A 20,917-nucleotide genomic window follows, 5' to 3' on the forward strand; every position below is an offset into this window, starting at 1 on the left:
TCATTGCATCTAACCAAACGAGTTGGGTGGGAAAAATTGCCTTTTCAATAATCTGGCCTGAAACTCCCCTCGCCCTCCGCCCGCCTTCCCCTTCACTGACTTTTTTTTTTCATCCTGAAAGCTTTTTCTGAAGGTTATTGTTAGGAATAAGGCAGCTCCTATACCCCCCGCAGATCACAATCATTTTTCCAATTTGTTTGAGATTAGGTCATACGGAAACAGCGCTTCATAAACACACAAGGGTCGGCATCAACAGCCACGAAGGATGACGGGGGTGTGGGCTCGAAGTCGCGCTGGCGAAACCAGGAGGAAAACAAACAAAATTACACAGGTCTCCATTACTGACTGCGAAAAAAAAAATAAAAAAAAAGAAGACTCCCAAACAACCCCCTCCTTCATTTCCAAAACAGCATGATGTGGTTACAAGTTTGATTCGGATCACTAAACCCATTTTTCAACATAATTAATACCCGAGCGAAACAAGTGAGCACTTGAAATACGGCTGTGTTGACTTTGGCGCCGCCGTTAGCGACGGCGCTGGTGAAGTGACTGCCACGTGATTCTCTTCTGGCCCGGTAAACGCACTTTCTCATCAAATTTTAAAAGCGGCGGGCGGAATATGAGCATTTGCCAGGTAACGCATCATTTATGATAACCTAACGTCAAGGCGAATACATTTTCTAGCGTTTGATGCTAACGCTATGTGTTTAGACTAGCGACCGGATGCTAGCATGCCCCCGTAGACCAAATGCAGAAATGTTGTGCGCCTATAGTCCATTGCCAGATAAGTGAAGAGTTAGCTTAACTTCTTGTGATTTGTTTCCCACTACTGCTAGTCCTTTAACCCTCATATTATGTTGAAAAAAATCACATTATGTTGTGGGTCATTTTGACCCGCACTGTAAAAATCCACACAAAATAGTCAAAAAACAGGTTACACCAGTAACAACTTTGTTTAATTTTTTTTTTCCCTGCAGTCTGTATCCCAGCATGCTGCATCCCACATGTCAGTCTTGGTACTCTTAGACCCCCCCCCCGTTCAACAAATTCATGCATGGTGAGAAGAAACCAAAAAACAGTTGAACAAAAGCTATCCAAAGGTTTTCATTGACAAAGCCCTGAGAATGAAATTCACCCCGATAGGCCACTAAAATCTCTTAAAAATGTTTTGCTGACATTTAAAATGGGTGTTACGGGCAGGTCGCGACATTGATAATGACAATGACAATGGTGCAACTCAAAAGTTCAATGAAAGCACAAATTCAGAGAGCCAACTGATGGTGTTGACTCCCCAAAGACATACAACCAAATGAGGGCCAAAGAGAAACCTCCTCCTTTTATAAACTCAGTTAGCCTGATTGTCACCAGGTGTGGGAGAGGAACTCAGGTGCACTCAATATGGCCTGATGAGTCGTGTGAAGCAAACTAAAATTTACGGTTCTTCTGAACCCATAACAGTACGACCAGACAACTTTGGGGGACTCAGCAGACAGATTCAGTTTTGGAACATGACATTTGACAGGTCATAAATAAGAAAAAAAAAAACGAGTTAAGATCATAGACAGGTTTGCATGAATTCATAATTCCAAATTGAACGTGTGCGTCTGGTGCGTGTACCTTAGCCACCACATTTTTTGCCGTTGAGGATAAAGAATATATGCCCGGTCGTATCATTTTATTAGCCGTCTGCATGTGTTGCAACTATTTATGTTCAAATATAAGTTATGCTAGCATGTCTATGGCATGTCCGATGACATGTTAGCATCGAGCTAGCGGATTCTCAAAAGGCGAATCTCGGTTGAGGGCATAACGTGCGAGTGTGAGATTAATATTGGGAGTGAGCGGCACTAAAAAAAGCTTGCGATGAAGATGTTGTGGAATGTTAAGTTTTTTATTGTCTGTATCTGAAGAATCAGGTCCTTTGGAGTCCGCCCGCCCATGCAAGTGAATCTTTATGGGCTGACATTTTATGTCGGGTGGGGGTGTGGGTATCAGGCAAAATTAGCTATGTTCATTTGCAGTCAGTGACTCCAGAAGGCTTCAATAACGCCACATAAATACTGAATATGTGTCTGAAGAGACTCATAGGTGCATAAATCTGTTGACAAACCACCAAATCGCAATGCCTGGAAATGGGCATACAGACCTGTTTAATTAATTGCATTTGTGACCACTAAACCACATAAGCACTTTTTAATACTTTAAATCACTTTTGCCGGTCAGGTGAGCGTTTGCGTGAGAGGGCGGATTGTAGCGATTTTCCTTGCATCGTTGACCTCCCGGACGGGGTCCTAAATGGGCATCTGGTAGGAGTTATCACGGCTACTTCAAAAGAACGCAGTTCACAGACGTCAAGGCCGCAATGAATACCGATGGCCTGCGCAGCAGATCAGTTGACGGGGTCAGATTTGTGATGGGACATTAACACGATCAATGAGGTGCTAATTGCGTTCTTCGCTGACAATTTTTTTTTCCCATCCCAATTGTCAATACTCTGCCGGGTAAGGTTGTGACTCCACATAAAAGGTTTTAATTGCCCTAACCTTCACTAATCCCCAATGTTATTACATGGGTATTTGCACGTTTATGAACAGTTTAAACAGCAGAACAAATGTAAATATCACATAGGATTAACTGGAAATGACAGCACGGCCAACCAAGTCGGGGACTTACGACTAAAATGGTACCTGGCAATACAAAGGGGACAACATTCAAGATTTTGAGGTACACATTATCCATATGCAGATGCTGTATATATTCTTTATCTTCTGCGATGAAGGACTGATATGACTGCAGATTACTGAGGAGTGATTGTCTCCACTTCTGTTTTTAGTTCCACTCTGAATAAATCATTATTTCCATTGACCCCGGTGCCGTGTACTCTTCTTGGGAGCTGACTAATTGTTCAAAGAGTCAAATTCGCTTGGGTCTTACACTCAAATCAGACCCAAAAATACAAATCCATTATCACTGCAATAAAGAGCTAATGACCCAACAACTGGAATTTATTTGCCAGGGCGCCCATCTCCTTGAAAGGGCCAAAGGATAAGGAGTCATTAAAGCAGCGTTATCTGGTCCAGATAGCATTGGCATGTCTGTAAAGATCATTATTTTTGCCCCTGGAGCCGTTTGGCAAAGGAGAGCAGCGCTAACTCCAGGGTCAGCATTAACACAGGGATGAAGACGCTAACGATACACAGCCTGGCAGCTAATACTTTTTCTAAACGCTCTTAATGACTGTAGATTTGGATGTGGGAGAGTTGGTGCTTTTTTTTGCGCTCAAGCAGCTCGCTTTGGCTGTGAGCGAGGTGGCAGCGTTCTTTACACGTTCTTTACTCTTCTCTGGGTTCCGTCTCATTTTTCTTTTTTTTTTACCCTCTGTAACCGTGGCGAGAGGGAATGAGTGCACTTTTTTTTCAGAAGGTCCTCGTCACATTTGAACGTCTGATCATTTTCAATTTTTTTTTTAATAACCCTTTCAAGGGACAGCGGTTACTACAGTGCACAGCTGATCATGTTATCAAGTTACAGGGTGCATGAAAGGGTAAAAGCATCAATCTTTTTTATTTTTCCTGATTTTGAACACTCTTCATGTTACACACCTGGACAATACCTTGTGGGGACCACCTTTCGTATATTGTATTTGGAAAGATAGTTAAAAAAAAAAAGATTTGATTTTGTTAGATTGTATTCCATTTTGCAGTGTCTTGTAAGTACATGTTACATTTACCCCCCACCCCCACCCCCCCGACCCCCACTGTCGCAGTCAGCACGCGCTGCTTCCCCATACGTAAAACAAATAAATATATAATAAGATAAGGGCATCAATCAATTGGCGGGACAAAACAACACGGTTACGCCATTCTATTTATTTGCGGGACAAACATACATGACAAAGCGAGTGTGTGTGTTTGTGTGTGTGTGTGTGTGTGTGTGTGTGTGTGATTTTCACACAAACCCCTCCTTTATTCAACCGCGCGTCTTGTAATGGCGCAAATGGCCATCACGCTGCAATGTATCATCGCTGTCACAAAAGACAACACGGCACTAATGATGCTAGGCTATCAGCGGTAGGATTCCCGGGGGGAGGGCGGGGGGTGCTAACATCTGACTCCGGAACAGCCGAGGCAAAATAACACATGACACATGTCTGCCATTAGTGCGAATCCTCCCTGCGGTTGCCACACTTTCTTTTAATTTCGCCTGCCTGTAATCTCCCATCGACTCGAGTGTTTTCATCTACTAAAGGACTTTCAACAGCTTGAGCCTAATCAAAGGCGTTCTCTCTTCGTTTTTTTTTTCCATGTCTCTGGATAAGGAAATTCAATTAGCTTAATTGGGCTGGATATTATCCTCTGTAATGTGATGGAAGCATCGCTTTCACCAAAACTACGCAGGGCACTTTGAAAGCACCTTGCTAATTAGCGCAATAACTTTAATCCAAATGTTTTACCTCAACATTCCAGATGATTCCAAATTGAAATCCAGGTAATTAGTCGAACTAACCGCCCCCTCCACGCGCGAGAAGATCACTCGACTCCATCTCGGAGCCTGCTGACGGCAAAGTAGAAATGAAGCGTTACGTTTCTTCGCGTTTCACGCTTGACACACAATGGGGACCAAAATAGAAAATAGCATTTTGTTTAGGTTTTTTTTTTTTTTTGGCTTTGTGCTTCACAACGGCAAACAACAGATGGATTTATTTAGAAATGCAGTCGTGAGAAAAACTTTATAAATCCCTGTTTAAATGCCACTTGTTTTGATGATTTCCACCCGCCCCCCCTCGAAAAAAAAATAGAAATAAATTCTTTAAAGAAGGAGGGAATTATGAACGGTTCAAAAATAGCAATCAGCGTTAAAACTCAATCTTTGAAAGAAATGTCAGGAAAAGACTCCTAGACCAAATAAATGTTTTGCGGTTGTAATAGGGTGTGCACACTTACGCAATCACATTCATTATTATTATTATTTTTTTTTCAATTGAGTTGCACAGTTTATAGGTCATATCAATGGTGGAAATTTGATCTAATTTACCGTGGTCAAGTTTTGTATGTCACCGGAAAAAAAAACCAACCCAAAAAAAACAAAAACATGACAATCGAGCAGGGGTGTGTAGACTTTTTATAGCGCCTATATGTTAAGCGTGCATCTTAACTTTGCGATTTCATTGGGTTCCTTGCATCTAAGCGAGGCTGAAATGTTTTTTTTTTCCCCCGCCCCACCCGCAAGCAGCAGAGACAACAAACTGAGGAAACGATTGCACTTCAAATCAGTCATATATCATCAGCGGCAACATGCTCTGCTGGTTAGGGAAATAGACAGAGAAAACTGATTTTTTTTTTCCTGGTGGCTGGTTTGCATCTATTGCCGTGCCCTTGAGCTAGATACTTAACCTTAGCAGCTCCGGCAAACACAGGGCCTTGGTAATGGCTCTGAAAATGTGAAAAAACTTGGGATATAAATTCCTCCTGTCAACCGGTTGAACTGATGCTCTTTTTGCCCCCCCTAGCGAAATGACAGGAAAAAAAAAAGGACACCAAAAACGGCACGTAACACAATAAAACTGTATTACATTTGTGCTTAAAATTATGACAATTACAATATTTACACGCGTTGTCCTAAAAATAAACATCTCATGCTGGATGACACATTAAAAAGAATTGTACAGTAGGCAAGCAAAAGGAAATATTCTTTTGTGTGTGTGTTTTTGTTGTTGTTGTTTTTTTTAAATTTACACCTATAGTTTTACAGACTCAAGGATGAACGCCGAGCGCAGCCGGACAGAGGCCGAGATGACGAGGGCCGCGAACGGCGAGCGGAGTCGCGCGCCCGCCGCCGATCGCATTCAAGTATCAGCGTGTTTGAACGGAGACAAATTCAGAATCGCTTCAATAAATAATCGACTGTCAAGTTAAACGGACGACTCAAGGGTGATTTCGCACACCTGTACATCTGCTACAACCGGCCTCCGTGAACGTAATCTTTGACTTACCAATACAAAGTTTAATAAATACGCTTCCCATAAAAAAAAATAATAAAACAAAACAGACTCCAAATCCAGGTGGTCAAATACTGCTCTGTGACTTTGACGGATTCCATCGTTTTTAGATCGTCAGCGTTTAATACATTTTTCATTGTCCACTTCAACGTTGACATCACATTGCATTTTGGCCTTTGTTACTGCCGCTTCCCCTACCTCCCCCTCCCGCTAGGTGCCAATGATTTCAGGAGGATCGGAGTCTATGAAACTCCTGCAAAAAAATAATAAAATCAAATAACATAAAAACAAAGAGCAATTTACACACGCACACCCACACACAAGTATTAAATTATTATTTTTTCTTCTTCAAGCTCCTCTGATTACATTTTACAACATCCAGTAAAAAGGTGTTTATCCCAAAGATACACTGATTGATAATACCTCCGTTTTAGATTCAAGTAGTTGGAGCGCCAAGTCCTTGTCGTAAAAGGTGACACATGTAAATATCTGTCCAACAACTTGCTTTGGGTTGTTCCGAAGCCAGTGTTTATTTTTTATTTTCTTTTTTTGCCGAGAGGAAAGCGGCAATACTTGTCAGTCACTCTGTATGGCTATTCTGTACAGTCGAGTACCTCCCCTTCCAGATGAAACTTCATTTATGTACACGTGGGGGGAGAAAAGCTCTACAGGAAAGCGATAGTGCTTTTTGTTTGTGTGATTGCAAGCTTTCCGTCAGTCTTCTCCCACTCTTCTGTCTTCCTCCGAATTTTGGGCCCTCCCTACTCCCCGGCCCCCCTCTCACGAGGGTCAGCGGACCTGGGGAGCGTAGCCTTCCTTCATCAGGCCCTCTTCGTAGTCGGTCTGGCACAGGATCATGTTGTTCTTCAGGAAGAACTTGTCTCCCACGCAAAACCTGCGTGACACCAGAGGGAGAAGAACGGTGAACAAGGAAGAAGGGGGTCATTAACATCAAGCTGTAGGCTAGTCGGGGGTGGGGGCTACGGTGCTAGCTCGTCTTTGGGAGCTAGCATTGTGGCAAAATCCGTTCAGCTGCAACGCGTGAAGAAACTTCAAGAAAACATTTGTGAGTGTGCAGTTGACGGTGGGGTGTTTCTTTGTTTACTTCCCTTCCACCGGCAGATGTTAGCGAACCTCGTTCATCGCCGGCAGCCGCACAAGTGGGGGGTGTGGGTGTAAGGGGGGTGTCTACGGTTATTTTTGACCTTTCTGCGCAGCGCCAAGTGGAGATTATGTCGAACGAGAGGCAGCGCTCACTGAATTGTCCTGAGGGTCGCTTATCTCCCTCCAGGTTCGACAAGGTCGGCGAACACCGGTGCCAGTGTTTACCAGAGGGTCCAAGTGTGGGTTTTGGGAGGGGGCGCGGGGGTGGCGGTGGACGTTTTCTCCTCTTGTTTGACTTTCAACGGACACTAAGAATACAGAATTCATAGCTGGAAGCCGCACGGTAAGTTGTGTACCTGACATGCTCGTTGTGTTGATTCAGCGCCGGAGGGCAGACTGAGAGCATGATTTGTTCCATCCGTTTGGGACCAATTAACACAAGGTGAGACTAGTGCATTTTGGGAAAGACGGCAAAAGGCATGCTCCACGGATGGGATTATAATGATTTAGCAAAACATTCTATGAAGGTCTGTGCTCAGAACTGATCTCACGTGAAATCAACCGAAAGTGGATCTAAACACCTTATAGAACAGCTGGGGCTATTAAATAGGTGAAATTGGGCTGCGTTCCCCTCTTACGTGTTTAAATTCAGAGGCGAGCGGCGGCATTTTGAACCAACCGCAGACGATTGAGGGTACATGGGCTGACTCCAAAGTGCATCGTCGTAATCCAGACTGACCGTATTTTCCACGCTATAAGGCACACCTAAAAACAGTTCATTTTCTCAGAAGCCGACGGTGTGCTTTATCATCCGATGCACCTTATATTCATTCATTCATTCATCTTCCGAGCCGCTTGATCCTCACTAGGATCGCGGGGGGTGCTGGAGCCTATCCCAGCTGTCTTCGGGCAGTAGGCGGGGGACACCCTGAATTGGTTGCCAGCCAATCACAGGGCACACAGAGACGAACAACCATCCACGCTCACACTCACACCTAGGGACAATTTTTAGAGTGTTCAATCAGCCTGCCATGCATGTTTTTGGAATGTGGGAGGAAACCGGAGCACCCGGAGAAAACCCACGCAGGCCCGGGGAGAACATGCAAACTCCACACAGGGAGGCCGGAGCTGGAATCGAACCCGGTACCTCTGCACTGTGAAGCCGATGTGCTAACCACTGGACTACCGGGCCGCCTGGCACCTTATATATGGACCAATATTCTTGTATTGTATTGTATTCCTTTTAGCATAGCTCCATCTAGTGGATGCAAAACACAACCGCAGGCACTATTGTAGCTTTCATTCGATGCACCTTAAAATGCGGTGCGCCCTATATATGAAAACAGTTTTAAAATAGGCCATTCATTGGAGGTGCACCTTATACTCCGAAGCACCTTACAGTCCGGAAAATACAGTATGTCTTGCTTTAGGTCAATTTTTTACATATTGCAACTTGAAAATAAACACCTCTCAACTCTATTATTTTTCCGCTTACACTGTGTCCACTCTCATAATGACCTCATGTCAACCTGTGTGTGTGTTTTTATTTTTTTTTTGCACTCATTCACTCCTCCAGTCAAATTCTTTCTCCCCCCTTTCACCTCCCCACGCTCATTTCCTCACCCCTATTTCGCACAGACAAATTGTTTCTGCCCGGTGAAATGTCAACAGCGTATGTGACATCGGTGCACCAATTTTGATGAGGATATTACACCGGGGCCCATCATAGGCGTGTCTAATAGAGGACGTTTTGCCCCCCACCCTCCACCCCACCACCCCCCTCCCTCTGACTATTTCCACTTACTGGTACTAACAATAGCCGAGTATCTTTTCGCCAGTTCTATTAGGTCGGGGCTTGGAAGGTGGTTTGCTGTATCTGCAACTTAAAATATTAATAACAACCAATTTGTGGCGCTAACAGCAATTGTAGCAACTATTAGTTAGCCTTTACGAAACCGAGTATATTTTCGACCGTTCGTTTAGGTCGGGGTTGGAAAGTGGTTTGCTTTCTCCGCAACTTAAAATATAAGCAACGGCCAATTTGTGCCGCTAGCAGCAACTGTAGCGACTTGCGTTAGCCTTTCATAAGTATTGGAATAGGAGCTACACATTGTAGACAAGCTGAACAAGATTCATGAACGTTCCAAGCCCAATAATTGTAAAAAAATGTATCAAATACTTTGTGTTATTTGTGTCATATTATTAGCCTTTGCTAATGACGCTCATTAAACGACTCCCTTGACATCATTAATGCAATTCTACGCCTAGTTGTATTCCTATTACGGTCCGTAGTCAAACAGATGCTTACCGTGACGCTTACTCATCGTCCTCAGACGATTCTTCATATCTCTCTTTCACTTTCTTCCCTCTCTTTACCGAGAGGTGAGTGTGACTAATGAGTCTTTCGAGACCTCTTGTTGTAGAGGGGGGAAAAGGGGGGGATGGCTTCCACGGGCGCACACTTAAAAGATGCATAGGGATGGCAGCTAGATGCCCCCGAGGCGCGTGTTAACTAGAGTAGCCGTTTTCCACTCAAATGAGGCAACGGGAGGAAAAAGTGAGCGCCGTGCCACATGTAGTTAGCGTTCACAAATTGCCAGCCTTATGAACGGGACTGCGTCCCTCCACTGTCATCAGACACTCGTGTTTTCGCAGTATGCTGAGCGCCATTAGTCGTCGGGACCGCTCTCTGCGGTTTCCATCACTTTTGGAGCATTTGACTGAATGTGTGAGCGGAATTGCTGCTCAAAAGTCATCTTGTTACTTTGGTCAGCAATAACATGGCCTGTGCCGCAACCCTGCCTCTAAACCACGTGATGTGGTATGCTTTGGATCATGAGCTTTCACGTTTGTCTTTCCGTTCGACGGTCCGATATCAACCATGTCAATTTTTAAATTTTCTGTCTAAAATGTCTTGAGGGATTATCCTATGGTGTGAGGTGTGGGATCCTAAGTACCCCCACCACCCCGATCTTCTCAGACAGTCGTAAACATAGAAACAGTTATTCAATATTTCTGGTAGCGAATCCTGACATGTACGATCGACACCGAATTGAGCCGCGCCACTGACGGCGTGATTGTGACTTAAAACTGAACCAAATGTAATGTTATTTGTTCAGCTAACAAGCTAACCTAGCTTCCGGAATACGATGAATTAAAAAAAAAATCTATACATTTTTAAAAAATATATAATTTTCCAAATAAAACATATGAAAGGTGGTCCCCATAAGGTATGGTCCAGGAGTGTAACACAAACGGTGTTCAAAGTCAGGAAAAAAAAGATGAATGCTTTAAACCTTTCATGCACCCTGTAACCTGATAACATGATAAGCTGTCCACTGTTGTAAACGCTGTCCCTGAAAGGGGAAAAAAATGATCATGATGCATGTAAATCGACAAAGAAATCCTTTTTCGTCGATTTCCGAAGAAATCCTTCTTTGTTGATTTACATGCATCATGATCAAACCCCCCCCCCCCCCCCCCCCCCCCCCTCACGCGTCGAGTATCTCAGGATGAGAAATCACGATTTGTGTTTCTGCGAGTAGTCTTCCCAGCACAGGCTCCCAGTTCTCGACACCAATCATACACAACGTGACAACTATGTCCCTTATTGCCTATTAGGCTCCTGTCTAACAAGCCTGACTCATGACATACAAGGCATCCGTGGCTGAGCTTTTGCCGCGCTGAACCCAATTGGCGTCAGTCTCTCCTTCCAAAGGCTCAAGTATGGAGAAACACCCCACCCCCACTGCCCCGCCACCCCAACCCCTTATCAGCGCTGACCTTCGCCTACACTGTCACCCATCCTGCTCCTCTCTGCTCTAACCTTCCTCCAGCCTCCCCAGACTGTGGCCTCCAGCTCATCAGGGGGAAATTGGGCCAGCACTGGCAAGATGATGAGGCCGGACGACAGCCTCATCGATTAGCTGTCCCCCACGGCTGATCTGTGGCTAACTGCTTGCTAGACGGAGGCTCATATCGCCTTCCTTATTCCCAACAACCTCTTTTCGGAAGCAGTCACCTGTTCCTTTCGGCATCCGCCGTTTCCCTCGCTGGCGCTCAGCTAGGGGGAGAATAACGGGCCGGGGCGATTGGGAAGGTCACAATGGTAGATTTATGTTTGGTTTAACGGAATGAGGCCGCGTTGGGTGCAGACAGGAGGAATCAGGGAGGATGTAGGATCCTATATTTTCACTGATGGACCAGAGACAAGTGGGTAGTCAGTCCCCTTTGCTCACTAACATTTCAAAGTCGTGCTCGGAGTTGAAAAAGTGGGAGGCTAAAACGAACGGGCGTGCAAGATAACCGGTGATGCTTTTTCCGTCGATCGTACATTGCTTTGCCTTCACGGCAATGTATAGACTGCTGTCAAGTTGACAGCGATGGCGACAAACAGCAAAGGTCACGGTCACTCGCTTGCGTGCACTAATTGGCCGATCGCTTAACCAAGGATTCTTTAATAGCAGAGCGCGGCAATGACTATTGGAGTCGAACGGTGACAGAATCAGAATAATCACTGGCTCCCGAGTTCTCTCGGGTAGTTTGAATGCACCCACAAAGGGAACGGAAGACAAGGGTTGATACATGAGAGACTGGATGTTCATACGTGATTGGAGCAATTCAACCTTCAAACGGCAATTTGGGCGGCGGCTGACCCGGAGGAACGAGGGATAATTACAGCGCTTGACCCCTGCCGACCCCGCCGATCGCCCGCTCTGCTTATCAGATTTCACATTTTCGAACGAGGTTCCGCAGAGAAATCTCTGGGCCATTTGCGAGATGGATTAGATTGCTTTATTGAAGGGCCTGTCGGAGGGTGGGGGGAAGCGGGTCAATGGAAGGGGAGGCGAGGGATGGGGGGGGGGGCTTGGGACCGGTCTTTTTGTGTTTGTTTGAGGCTGGGCAATGAGAGGCGATAGAGTGCCAGTGAAACGAGACGAGCAGCGGGATCGGTATGCCAAACAAAGCGCAGAGAGCCCATTTTCAGGCCATCCGAAACAAGGCAGATAAACTATTCAGGAAAAGTGAGATCCCGAGAGAGCTGAGAGCAATTTGCTGAAGGTCACTCGATTAATCACCCGATAAATGCTGAGCATTTTGAATAACTTCAACGTGTTACTCTTCCACAAAGGCAACCCAAACAACCAAGAGAAGTTGGAACATTGCAACAAAGTGGCAAACGGGTCAAATTGAAATCTCAGACTGTTAGGGGTAAAATTGCGTTGGTATTTTGACACTTATTTTATTAGTCTCAACTTCTTTATTGTAATATGACTTTCACGTGCATTTACGTGAATTATATGAACCTGACCGGCTGCAAAAAAGCTAGTAACAAACTGGGAAAAAAAAGCCCAAGCTGATGAACAGCTTCAATTAAATTCAGTGCCACACCATAAACCGTGTTCAGACTCCGGCAGAAATTGTGACGGGCATCTAAATGGCGCCCGGCGAGGCCGCGGCGGACCATGCGAAACGCGGAAACGTCAATTTTATTCAACAGTTCATCAGCCGCCTTAATGTAAAAAGAAAGATTTGCCCCGTGTTTAAGTGGCTTTTAATGTGGGAGAGCAGTGTTGGCCTGCCTCGGTCTAGCTGATGAAGATTAGCTGACTTCTTCTATTAGGAGAGGCTGTCTGGTGCAGCCGGCTGAAGTGGCAAGACAACAACCGAGTGCTAATTGTGCGTAACCAGGTCTGGTGCCTCTTAGTATGCGCCGTGTGTCCGGCGTGTGCGGATGCTGGTGACAGAGAGAGTAATGTTCTTTTGTGTCTGACAAGGCTTCTTCACAAACTGAAACTCAATGGCAGTCACCTCCCTTAGTGGCAATACTTTATGTTTGGTTGCATTGAATTTACCGTATTATAAGGCACTATCTAAAAGTATTAAAATTTCTCAAAAGCCGACGGTGCACCTTATCATGCGATGCGCCTTAGATGTGGATCAATATTCTGATTTCTTGGACGTATTATTTTAAATGTTCTGGAAAGCGCTTTGTTACAGCTGCAGCGGTTGTGTAAGCTCGATATAAATAAAGCTCTATTGTATTGTAGTCCCTTTAGCATAGCTCCGTCTATTGGCTGCATAACGCAACCGCAGCCACTATTGTCGCTTCGATTCTATGGGCCTTAGAATGCGGTGTGCCCTATATATGAACAGTTTTAAAATAGGCCGTTCATTGAAGGTCTGCCTTATACTCTGAAATGCCTTATAGCGTGGAAAATACGGTACGATGTTGTACCCTGACCTCAAACGCGAAGTGGTTCAAACGGCTTTAAGTGGTAACTTTCAGAAACTGTTGATCAAAATTCCCGCCTTGTACTCCGAAGCGCCTTATACTGCGGAAAATACGGAACGATGTTGTTCTGTGACCTCATACGTGAAGTGGTTCAAACCGTTTTGAATGGTAATTTTCAGAAAATTGTGTCGCCGCAAAGATCTTCAAACTTATAAACATATGTCGATACGATGCAGTGGGGTACTATTGACTGGAAACCTCGGAGACAGCGTCAATCAAAAGTCTGCGTTGTCGGCTCTGTTAAGGCAGAACTGTGGTCTAAGCTCTGATCAAGTTCAGGATTTGATTGGACGGCCAGTAATGAAGACTGAAGGAAGAGACGGCGCCCCTCAAGCTTTGTCTAGCCCCAAACTTTACAGTAGTAGTACAAGATCATCATCCCCACGTCCATCGGGGTATCTCTCTGGTCACTTGTTAGAGTGACGAATCTCCCGATGTTCAACTATCATCAGCCGGGTTCGTACGCCTCAATCTTTCTTCCCCGAGCAGCCGTTTGGCCGGATACAGGTAAGAGGCAGAGAGAGAGAGACGCCAGTTCAGCGCCGTTCAATCACTCACCTCTGATTGCAGAGCTGGCACGCGAAGCAGTCCAGGTGGTAGACATTCTCTTTGGCTCTCATGACCATCTCGAAGGCTGGAATTAGCTTGCTGCAGGCTGCGCAGTTCCCCGTCACGCCAAACAACCTGCGCGAGATCGAACGGCTACTATTAGTGTCGATAAAAGTGCAAGTTTGGAAGTCCGGCGCTCTAAAGAGCCACGAGAAATGGGGAAAGCCGTGACTTTCTTTCCTGCCGCGCTCTTTGTGCTCGCCACATCTTTATTGACTGCACAAGCCCAAGGAGGCATTGATAGCATCAGCGTTAGTTTTGTTTGTGCGCCGTCAAAATAGATCGCACCTTCGGCGCACCAAAGATTGTGTAGGCTTGGCTTTCCCGAAAACACTTATCCAAAAAGAAATTCAGTGACTCCAGTAAAACTCAATAAGATGACAAAATTATGCAACACAAGAACTAACAAACAGAACAAAATTTGAGACTTTATATTCCTACTTCATATTAACAGCGGTGGACTTATTTTTATAGTCCTATGAAAAAAGCATTGATGAAACCGATCAAAATGTAAAAAAAAAAAAATCCTTCGCATTCATAGACACTCGTTTTATTATATCAATTTTCCATCTCACTTATTTTGTTCAGGGTCGTCGTTCAAGTGGGAACTGAATTCGCGATGTCAGGCGAATCAACCACTTTATATGCAGGGTCAGGACAGAGCTCGAACAACAACCACGAAAACCAACGTGTATTTTTATGTACCTTGATGTGGTCGCTACAGTGACGCAGTAGACGCCACTGAACAAATACAAAGCGCCTGAACGAGCAACACAAAATTTGGGGGATTTTGTAGATATGACAATTCGCCATGTTTTTGTGTGCCTACATGAGCAACGCCCTCCTGAAATGCCCCAACGTAAGGCACCTCAGAACAAATACTAAGTGCATGAAAAAAAGTGTTATGTACTCAACATACCGCTTTATCAAGAGCTACTCATTGTTTCTTATATGATCTGTTATTTTTATTTTTGTTTCCGCATTTTACTAGCTTGTGGGTTTAATATTAGCATAACATGACTAGCTCGCCGCCACGCTACCTTGCAGCGCATTAGCATGAAAATATCTCAAACTAAGTGTTCCTTTTTAATACATAACATGCTTTTCTTTGTTTTTGAGAAGTTTGAGAAACTTGTATCGGCATAGGACCAAAATAAAAAAAATGGCTTGGGCATGGTCAATGCATTAAAAAATATATAAATAAAATAAAAACACAGGGCCATAGCTTGTGCCATTGAAATAGATGGGACATGGCTTCCACCACTGCCCAGGGAGGACCCTATTATTTCTCTGCCTGCTCCAGGGACTTTAATGGGAGTATTCATTAGGGATTCAGGGCTGTTACTACACAGCAACCTCGACCGGGCTACAAGGGAGAAAGGAATCTGATAAGGAAAATCATATAACAAAATAACCTATTAAGCCAGACTTCTTGGGGCACTTTTAGCCATCGTTGTTAAAATGATAAAACGGCATGCCACTCTCGGAGTCTGTAAGAGATCGCAATCTGATAAATGATCTCGGGGGCTCGGGATATGCAGGGGTTGTTTATTAACCTTCAGAAAGTATGTTTCCCAGAGGCACGGGAAGCAGATAGATTGCGCCCTCATGAATACCTCCGGAATTAAGGGCCCACTGTCAAACACACCTTGAGACAATGAAGGATATTGCTCGCAACGTGGCGGCGAGGTGAAAACAAAAGAAGGCCCCTTCCCGTTGGATTATTACGGACTTAATTAAAAGAATTATGCCTCCTCCTTTGAGCCCTCTAAATTTAGATACGTCTGTGTTATCTCGTCCCCGTGTATCGCCAAAAGGCGCTCGTACAAAATGGATGAAATGATGACTTCTCCCCTTCCAAAGAATGGTAATTGATCTGAAAAAAACAAAAAAAAACAAGAAAAAGCCAGATACGATAGATTCAGCGCGGGATAATGAGAACGTGCGCTCGCGCCGAACAGCGGCGCTTTGTATTGAGGCGCGCGGCAAAGTCACAACGAGACGTCGCTTCCTCCGTAGGGGTGAACGTCCTTGTCTTCCGCTAACCCGAATCATTTTCAGAGAGCGTGCTCTCAAGGCTCCCAGATCATAAATGATGGAAGGTAAAAAAAAAATAAAAAAATTTAAGTGAGGTTAGAAGTTTTCTGCCTGTCGGATTGGATCAAAACGGTGTTCTGTTCCACTCTTTCAATCTGTGGCGTCTGTCCTGAAATTTGCCCGGCCCGCTCCGTTCAAAAACTCTGTCACACTACTTTGCTTTCAAAGATTCTCGATCGGCGTCCTTGCGCACCCCGTTTCTATTCCCCGTTGCGTCTACCCGCCGCAATCAATAACAAATGACTTTCCGCTCGGGATTCGTCGCCGGTGAAGTGAAAGCCTGAAAAATTGTGGCCAAAACTTTACTTGGAGGTCAAAAGTGAGAATAACGTAATGCGTTTGAAGTGCCTTATTTACTCAATCACGAAACGCCTTTCCGCAATTGATAGTGTCTCTCAGTCAAGTGCTCCTTAAAGGTCTGAAGAACCGAATTATCCTTCAAAAGTTAAACAAAAAAATTGTACTTCAAGCTTCATTTTAATATTTTTTTATTAAATCCATTTGAATTGGATTTAATTCTGTGATTCTTGCGCGTCGCAATAGAAAGACGCAGCTTTCAAATATCCCTGCACTGAAAGTTTGACCCTGGAACTTATTATTTCTACTGCCATATTTATTTTGGGGAAAAAATGTCTCCCCCCCTCCTAAAATAAAAAAAAGAGGTTGGGATTAAAGTTCTAATTTGATTCTGAGAGGACACTATGTATTTTTTTTTAAACCATCATTCTAAACTTGGGAGTCTGCGGCAGAGAAATTAAATCTTTGATAATGTTTTCCAGCCTGTGAGCAGCATTTTTCTTGCGTCGGTGATGGATGTGCTTATGGGAGGGCGGAAGGGGGTGGGGGGACTCATTGAAAAGAAAATGAGAAGCCAAAAAGACCCCCCAGGTTCCTCAACAGACCTCCTGGCTGCTTCTCATCCACTTGTTTGCTGCATAATTCATTTGGTACCTACGTGCTACATTAACCACCGCGTTAAATGATTCAGCGTCGCCTTCCGGCGTGTGCTCGCTTCCGGGGACAACACATACATTTGCTTCTCGAACCACACCATATTTTTTTTCCCTCCCCCCTCTCTCCCAACAAGCTGAGCGGAGGCAATCCTCCAGCCTGATGACCATCTTTCGGACGGGCGGTGGCAGCGCCGGTGTGGGCGAACACACTTCAAAGCGGCGGGGAACGCAGGGAAAGGCCCGCCCTGTCCTGTGGGGAAGGGAAGATGGATGGCGCGTACCTGCCACTCGTCTTTCGCCGCTCTGCCAGTTTGATGTCACGGACACTAATGGCTCTCAGGGGAGGAGGCAAATTAAGCGCGTTTTTGCTTGTAATGAATTCAAAGGCGCCAGCTAGCACGCAACCGGAGGATGACGGCTTAGGGAGGCCTCGTGCGCCGAGGACCCAAAGTCTGCGATTCAATACGTTTAGCCCGGCCGGTTATAATTGGTCATAAATAAATACGTTTCTCGTTGGCCTTCCTCTCTTATTCCAACGGTTGCCTGTTAAGGTCTCGAGGGCTGCGGGATAACAATGTAAACCAGTCGGCTTGACATACACTTAATATCCACGGCTGACAAGACACCATGTATATTTAAAAGGGGTTGGCGATCCGGCCCTGAAATTAAAATTCATGCCTTTCCGCAAATCTAAATTTGAAAGGGTATTGATGCAGTCAGTGCTCAATACCTCGTATTGTCGGTCAGAAAGCGTTCACTGTGTATTAGAACCCGGTACGGCTCAGTGGTACCTATTTGATGAGTGGAGACAGAGAGCGAGCGAAAAAAAATACAGATACCAATTAAATTATTCCACAAGGCTTTAGCCCAGTGGACCCCAAAACCCGATCGCAGTCTACGAGGCACTCGTTCGTCTCCTTTGGCGGATGCACAAGCGGTGTCATGGCAAATGGATTGTTTCGGCTTTGGCGAAACTAAACGTGTCAAAAAAAAAATATGACGACTCCCTGCTCATTACCGTAGTGGTGTGAACGGCGTACCTTGCAAGGGGGAATATATTTATCCGTTGGGCTTCACGCCAAAACAGAAAAGTTCTGCCCGAGCAAAGGTAACTAGACGGGCCAAACAAAAGGATTCAAATCATTCATTCATCTTCCGAGCCGCTTGATCCTCACTAGGGTCGCGGGGGGTGCTGGAGCCTATCCCAGCCGTCTTCGGGCAGTAGGCGGGGGACACCCTGAATCGGTTGCCAGCCAATCACAGGGCACACAGAAACAACCATTAGCACTCACACTCACACCTAGGGACAATTTAGAGTGATCAATCAGCCCGCCACGCATGTTTTTGGAATGTGGAAGGAAACCGGAGCACCCGGAGAAAACCCACGCAGGCCCGGGGAGAACATGCAAACTCCACACAGGGAGGCCGGAGCTGGAATCGAACCCGGAACCTCTGCACTGTGAAGCCGACGTGCTAACCACTGGACTACCGGGCCGCCCGGATTCAAATCACGATGTAGGAAAGTTAAAGTACAGAATATCGACAGGATTAGCATTGCTAGTAGTATTTTTATGATGACTTATTAGTAGGGGGTGTGTTCCAGGAGCCGTTTCCAATACCAGCCGCGGCGTTCCTCCCCCCGATCTCCATCTTTGCCGTCCCTCCCACCACTTGAATTGCCCCAGCCTCTGCGTGCATTCATCAGCTGCCGGATTAGAATTTGTTTCCTCACAAACCATTGATCATCGGCCTATTACTAGGCAAATGACAGTTAATTACCCACTACATTAACCACTGGGACCCGGGGACCGACTCTCCGTGCCATCAGTCAACATGATGAATGTGGCAAGTTCAGTAATGCATGGCCGTTCCCTCGTCCGCCTGCCACGCCGAGAACAACCCCGGGATCCCACTTCCAGGCACCCAAGGAAAATCTATGGTAATCTGCATAATTACAGGCTCAGGGTTAATAACAGACAAATGATTTGTTGCATCTCAACATGGGCTTTTTTTTTTTTGTCTTTAATGGGATTGCGCTTAGTCCATTTGCCGATGCGGTCTGTCCATAACTTGGAATTTACTCACGGTGTGTTTTGTCGGATGAATTCCGGTGATACCACGGTGCTTGGATTTATAACAGCGGTAGAGTAAAGAAAGTTATAACAGGGTAAGTAGGAAAAGGGGGTCGGGGGGGGGGGGGGGGGGGGGACAGTTAAACGTGGCAGACGTAATCAGACTCTGGCGTTCTTCAATTTAATACCCCCAGCCTGTGTGATTGTCAGTGATTAAACAACGTTTCAGGGGCAAAATTATTTCAATTACCGTGGCCGTGACCTGGGAATTGTCCGCGGGATAAGATTTTCTTCCTCGAGTGCTCCGACTTGCCTGGCTGCCAGCCTCTATCAGTTCTCATCTGCACCTGGACTCTGATATCCTAATGATGAATTATGGCCGGCTTTCCGGGAGTATACAACGCAACGTCACCCCACCCCCGAGTAACTGTCAGCTCGGCGAGACGCCACAGAGCACCACCTAATTAGTTCCCGTATAACCTCTGCCGAGAGTTTGAACAACATCTGCTTTTCTACGTGGAGCAACTTTCAGACGATAACACACACGGGCAAGGTCATGTGCTTTGTTACTTTGAGCAAGTATTCACAGTGCACGAATCGGCGGTGAATCGAATGAAGGAGCGAATTGGCCGTTGAAAACGAATGGTGAGCCACAACGCGTCAGAACAGAGCAATGTTTGGTTAGCACATCCCATTTCCTCACGTCTGTCCTATCTATGTGGGGAAAGCACATGCTACTTCCGCGCAACAGTCAGGACGACGCCCGGAAGTCGTTATGGGAATATGTTTCCGGCAGACGCTATTCTAGCAACAGGAATATTTTACGTAACTGGCAATGCCATCCTAGCAACATGAATATTTGGGTGGCTAACGCCTTGGCGGCTTTTTATGGCTGATACCATGCTAGCAACAAATGAAAGGGGGTTTTCCAAGCCTGGTTGCCATTGGCCAGAATACGGCATGGGCTAAAGTAATATATTTTAAACGACCGTATTTTCCGGACTATAAGCCGCTACTTTTTCAACCCCAAGGCTTTTAACGTGACATGGTTTATTGATGATTTTTTTACTGATGAGCTTCAAGCCATTAATAGATTTACTCAAAGGGAATGAGTGCCATAAATACATCCATTTCTGCAGTCCGAGCCCCTGTCTCGCTGCTGTTTTTTTGGCGACCGACGCCCACCATCATCAGCGAGTGGTCATCCCCTCACAGATTTTACACGTAACAAACTGCTTTCCCAAGGCTGCACTGCTGAGAGAGAGACCGAGAGGTTCTGAGATGCTACAGTGTAACTCTTTGCGCTGGCATTGTTTGGGAGATATCTCATCAGGATTATTAAACCGGGGTGAAAACGAGAACCCACAGAATTTTTTTGGGGGGGTGGGGGGATTTTTAGGTGTGCATTCACTCCGGTTACCATTTTGATCAAATTAGAGTTTTCATTTGTTGGACGATGGCGTTTTTCGGCCGAAGCACATTCAGTAACCCATTCTAGTTGATTCGGTCACCTTGCACTTTGCGGTCATGTTGTTAGTGCAAGCAATGCACTTCAATGGGGATGCATTTGGAACTATGGAAAAAACTGTTTTTTGTTTTTGGCAGAGGCTCTTCCCAGGTCCATTTTGAGGACGACTAAATAAAAGATTCCGACCAGATGTGTCGTTGGATAGGCACTCTCCCAACGCCAGCCCACCTGCTGTACCACGCCGGGTGCCAGATAGTGGCACACACAAACCCCGCAATTATCTGCACCAAACATGCAGTCCCATGAGTCATTGCTCTTCAC

The 20,917-nt window shown here is 45.5% G+C and overlaps 1 protein-coding gene and 2 long non-coding RNA genes across 4 annotated transcripts in view; 1 reads left to right on the plus strand and 2 right to left on the minus strand.

The window, feature by feature from the left end:
- The window catches only part of LOC127594220 (uncharacterized), a 116,505-nt gene that overhangs the window by 94,814 nt on the left and 774 nt on the right, over positions 1–20,917 (plus strand). The gene's annotated exons all lie outside the window — the stretch shown is intronic.
- LOC127594239 (uncharacterized) overlaps positions 1–20,917 on the minus strand; it is a 179,711-nt gene that overhangs the window by 89,318 nt on the left and 69,476 nt on the right. The window lies entirely within an intron of this gene.
- The window catches only part of lmo3 (LIM domain only 3), a 36,360-nt gene continuing 20,075 nt past the window's right edge, over positions 4,633–20,917 (minus strand). For both annotated transcript variants that reach the window (XM_052056220.1, XM_052056219.1), the window contains exons 3-4: positions 13,956–14,081; positions 4,633–6,893 (exon numbers count right to left, since the gene is read on the minus strand). In XM_052056220.1, coding sequence (XP_051912180.1) covers positions 6,788–6,893; positions 13,956–14,081 — 232 coding nt within the window. In that variant the 3' untranslated portion in view covers positions 4,633–6,787. The remainder of the gene's footprint in view (positions 6,894–13,955; positions 14,082–20,917) is intronic.

Source organism: Hippocampus zosterae, chromosome 21 (assembly GCF_025434085.1).
Source record: "Hippocampus zosterae strain Florida chromosome 21, ASM2543408v3, whole genome shotgun sequence".
Taxonomy (NCBI): domain Eukaryota; kingdom Metazoa; phylum Chordata; class Actinopteri; order Syngnathiformes; family Syngnathidae; genus Hippocampus; species Hippocampus zosterae.